The sequence below is a fragment of the Ascaphus truei genome, unplaced genomic scaffold (assembly GCF_040206685.1).
Source record: "Ascaphus truei isolate aAscTru1 unplaced genomic scaffold, aAscTru1.hap1 HAP1_SCAFFOLD_306, whole genome shotgun sequence".
NCBI classification, from domain to species: Eukaryota; Metazoa; Chordata; class Amphibia; order Anura; family Ascaphidae; genus Ascaphus; species Ascaphus truei.
Window position 1 is genome coordinate 275,517 of NW_027456027.1, and position 4,722 is coordinate 280,238.

Sequence of the window (4,722 nt, forward strand, 5' to 3'; positions counted from 1 at the left end):
TTGCATGCCGGTTTTGCATTTTCCTTCACCTCTCCAAATAATTCCACCTGTCACCTTCCCTCCCCCCCCCCCCCCCCCCAAATGAGTTTTACACCCAAAAAAGTTCATTTACAAATCTCAACTAGTTTGGGGTGTAAACAGGCCATAAACAGGAGGGGGGGGGGGGGGGAGCGCCTGTGTTTGGTTTCTAAATCAGTGAGTAGCCAAAAGACAGAAGTCAAAATAATAGCCTGAACCATGCAGATTTTTTGTAGATCTATTGGCCCCCCCAAAAAAAGAGTTTTTCACCCCAAAATAAAATGACCCTAAAATATTTATTGTCAATAAACTGTGCATTTATGGTTTAAATAGACCAGATATAGGTTGTTTTTTTTGTTTGTTTTTAACAACCAGTGAGCAGAAAGACAATTATAGACTGTAAATGTATATTTTGTACATTTTTGCTACATCGCCCCCAAAAATTAGTTTTTCATCCCCACAACAAAAAAAAACATTTTTCTTGTTTAATAACAGAACTAGTTTTGAGTTTAAAAAAGCCAAAACGCTCTTTTATAAAGCGGTTAAGATCCCGGACGCATAGGAACATATATATATATATATACACATATATATATACATATATATATACATATATATATATATATATATATTCGTATTATTATCTTTTTGCCATAAAAGTTGTTCACCCCCCAAAAATAAAGGTATTTCTATCAAAATATAAATGAAGGTAGTTACAGCTAAAATGTAATGGTAAGGTATCCCTTTCACAATATAACATCTGAGGCTGATGTCACATATATTAACCCCCCCCCCCCCAAATAAAAGTAACTTTTCATCCAAAAGCTAAACTGTTATACAACAAAAATGGAAAGTTATTAAATATGTGAAATCCAATATATAATACCTGCAGCATAGCATGTGCAATCAAACAGCTGCTCATCAAGTCACCAGAGGGTGATTTTAATCCACATTACATTGCTACCCCCCAAAAAAGGGGATCCCCCTCCCACCCCCCAAATGAGAACAGGGGTTGTTGGTTTTGAAGTTCTTTTATAAAAAATTAACTCGTGTTGGGTTCAAACAAAACCAGAACTTATTCATCAACAGCAATGACCCCAGGATACATAGTAACAGGTTAGGGGGGGGGGGGGTCTTACCCCAAAACTAAAGTTATCAAAAAAATATATATAAAGAGACAAAGTTAAGAAATTTAACATTTGAATATAGAATGCTTATAAAAATAAATCAAGTTCAGTCCCACTGAGGCTGTTTTTGTCAATGTAATATATATACATATATTTATAAATATATATATATATATATATATATATATATATATACACAGTATATATATATATATATATATATATACAGTATATATATATATACATACATACACATACATACATACATACATACATATAGGGGGGGGTGACTCTTACCTTTACAAATAACTCCACCTGGGTTTGATCATCTGCCATTGTTCCCCCAAAATAATTTTAAACAAATAAAAGAAGCGCTGATTTGATCCTTGTTTAGCCCCCAATAAATAAGTAAACTTTGGGTGAGGAGTCTCTGAGTGTGAGAGTGTGTGTGAGCTGTCTCTCACTGCCTGCTGCACTCTCTCCCTGCCTGCTGCACTCTCTCACACAGGGAGAGGGGTGGGGTGGGAAGTAAGTGCATGAGGGTTGGGTCTGTGTCACAGGAAGAGAGACAACCCAGAGCTGGGGAGGAGAGAGAGAGAAAAGGAAACAGACGAGAGAGACAGCCCAGAGCTGGGAAGAGACAGACAGCCGGGAGGGGATAGGGGAGTGAGAGGAAGAGACAGAGCCTTGAGTTGGGGGGGAGAGACAGAGCCTTGAGTTGGGGGGGAGAGACAGAGCCTTGAGTTGGGGGGGAGAGACAGAGCCTTGAGTTGGGGGGGAGAGACAGAGCCTTGAGTTGGGGGGGAGAGACAGAGCCTTAAGTTGGGGGGGAGAGACAGAGCCTTGAGTTGGGGGGGAGAGACAGAGCCTTGAGTTGGGGGGGTGAGACAGAGCCTTGAGCTGGGGGGATGAGAGACAGCCTTGAGCTGGGGGGATGAGAGACAGAGCCTTGAGCTGGGGGGGGGGGGAGAGGCAGAGCCTTGAGCTGAGGGGGGGGGAGAGGCAGAGCCTTGAGCTGGGGGGGGGGGGGAGAGGCAGAGCCTTGAGCTGGGGGGGGGGGGAGAGGCAGAGCCTTGAGCTGGGGGGGGGGAGAGGCAGAGCCTTGAGCTGGGGGGGGGGGGAGAGGCAGAGCCTTGAGCTGGGGGGGGGGGAGACAGAGCCTAGAGCTGGGGGGGGAGAGAGACAGAGCCTAGAGCTGGGGGGGGAGAGAGACAGAGCCTAGAGCTGGGGGGGAGAGAGACAGAGCCTAGAGCTGGGGGGGAGAGAGACAGAGCCTAGAGCTGGGGGGGGGGGAGAGACAGAGCCTAGAGCTGGGGGGGGAGAGACAGAGCCTTGAGATGGGGGAGAGAGACAGAGCCTAGAGCTGGGGGGAGGGGAGAGAGACTGAGACAAGACCTGGGGGGGGGGGGGAGAGACTGAGACAAGACCTGGGGGGGGGAGAGACTGAGCCTAGAGCTGGGGAGGGGGAGGCATGGGGGGTAGAGAGAGACAGCTCGGGGCAGGGGGGAGGAGTAAGGGAGAAAGTGGAAGTGAAGGGGGGGGGGTTATAGGTAGTGAGGGGTGAGCCTGCTCCAAATCTGTGTCTTGGAATTTCCCGTTTGATTTGCTACTATAAAAAAATAAGTCTGTGGATTAAAATACTGAATAATACTCCGATTCCATACTGAATAATACTCCGATTCCATACTGAATGAAATATCCGATTGTTACAAATCTGCTCTCTCTCCCGCCTCCCCACCGCTCCCCCCTCCACACATGCTGCTATATGGGACTGTGAGTTTTAAAGATGGCCGTACAGATGTTGCTTGCATCTCTGCGTAGATAACTCCCCATGTTATATGCTAAGCGGTGCTGAATCCTTGGGGGGGGGGGGGGCGGGGGCGATTGAAATAATAACAGACTTTAGGGGCGGGGGCGGAAGGAAGAGAGAGAGGGGGAGGTTATAGGACCGGAAGTCTGCAAACAAAAAACCCCATACCAGATGTGCGGGGTTAAACTTCCTCTCTGCTCCTGTATGTCCCTTTTAGACAATAGGACAGTTATAGGGCCTGTGTCTCAGTTTGTAGGACGGAGCCCTCATTGTATATCCCATTCATACTATAGGACAGTTATAGGGCCTGTGTCTGTTTATAGGATGGAGTCTGTCGTACATATCATTTGTACATTAGTGCATTTATAGGGTCTGTGTCTCGGATTATAGGCCAGAGTCTCTCCAGTGTATCCCATTTATACAGTAGGACTTTTTTAGGGTCTCTCAGTTTATAAGTCGGGGCCCCATCGTATATATCCCACTTATACATTAGGACATTTGTAGGGTCTCTGTATCCGTTTATAGGATGGTGGCTCTCTTGTATCTCCCATTTATACTATAGGACTGTTATAGGGTCTGTGTCTCCTTTTATAGGACTGAGTCCCCATTATATATCCCATTAGTACTAATTCACTTGTATAGGGTCTGTATCTCAGTGTATTGGCTCGAGTCCCTCTTGTGTATCTAATTTATACTACAGGACTTTAATAGGGTCCGTGTTCCCGTTTACAAGACGGAGACTCTCGTATCTGCAATTTTATACATATACAACTTTTATAGGGTCTGTGTCTCTTTATAGGATAGAGTCTGTCACGTTGATGCCATTTATACTGAAGGGCTATTATAGGGTCTGTGTCTCAGTTTATAGGACAGTCTCCATCATATATATCATATTTATACTATAGGACTTTTATAGCATCTTCACGTGGCCGAATTACCGCCGGTCTGTAATTTAGGGGGGGGGGGGGATCGATATGAATGACGATGGAGGTCACTCCCGGGCTTCCCGATGTAGTCATATGGTGAAAACCAAATGGATCTCTGGTCTCTGTGACCTCCAAAACTCTCCTGGCTCTCTGTGCCCACCAAGGGTCTCTGTGCTTTTCGTGCCCTCCAAGGCTCTATATATATTTATCTTCCAGGAGATGGAGCCTGCAGCTTCCAGGAGATAGAGCCTGCAGCTTCCAGGAGATGTTGCCTGCAGCTTCCGTGTGATGGAGCCTGCAGCTTCCGTGTGATGGAGCCTGCAGCTTCCAGGAGATGTTGCCTGCAGCTTCTGTGTGATGGAGCCTGCAGCTTCCGTGTGATGGAGCCTGCAGCTTCCAGGAGATAGAGCCTGCAGCTTCCAGGAGATGGAGCCTGCAGCTTCCAGGAGATAGAGCCTGCAGCTTCCAGGAGATAGAGCCTGCAGCTTCCAGGAGATAGAGCCTGCAGCTTCCAGGAGATAGAGCCTGCAGCTTCCAGGAGATAGAGCCTGCAGCTTACAGGAGATAGAGCCTGCAGCTTACAGGAGATAGAGCCTGCAGCTTCCGTGTGATGGAGCCTGCAGCTTCCGGGTGATGGAGCCTGCAGCTTCCGGGTGATGGAAGGGAAAGGGGAGAAATCCTCAGGCGCGTTCTTCTGCTTGTGGCTCCAGGACATATGTGGACATAAAATGAAAAAGAGGGGGAACCACAATGAGGGAAAATCCAATACATATATATATATATATATACCTTGATTGGGGGGAATAAAATGGAGGAAATGAGATAGATGAAAAGACACACT

The 4,722-nt window shown here is 46.5% G+C and overlaps 1 protein-coding gene across 1 annotated transcript in view; it reads left to right on the top strand.

The window, feature by feature from the left end:
* Positions 1–3,555, top strand: part of LOC142483197 (CCN family member 1-like) — a 13,590-nt gene extending 10,035 nt beyond the window's left edge. The window contains exon 6 of the mRNA XM_075583264.1: positions 3,550–3,555. Within this exon, the coding sequence (XP_075439379.1) occupies positions 3,550–3,555 (6 nt within the window). The remainder of the gene's footprint in view (positions 1–3,549) is intronic.
* The last annotated feature ends 1,167 nt before the right edge of the window (positions 3,556–4,722 follow it).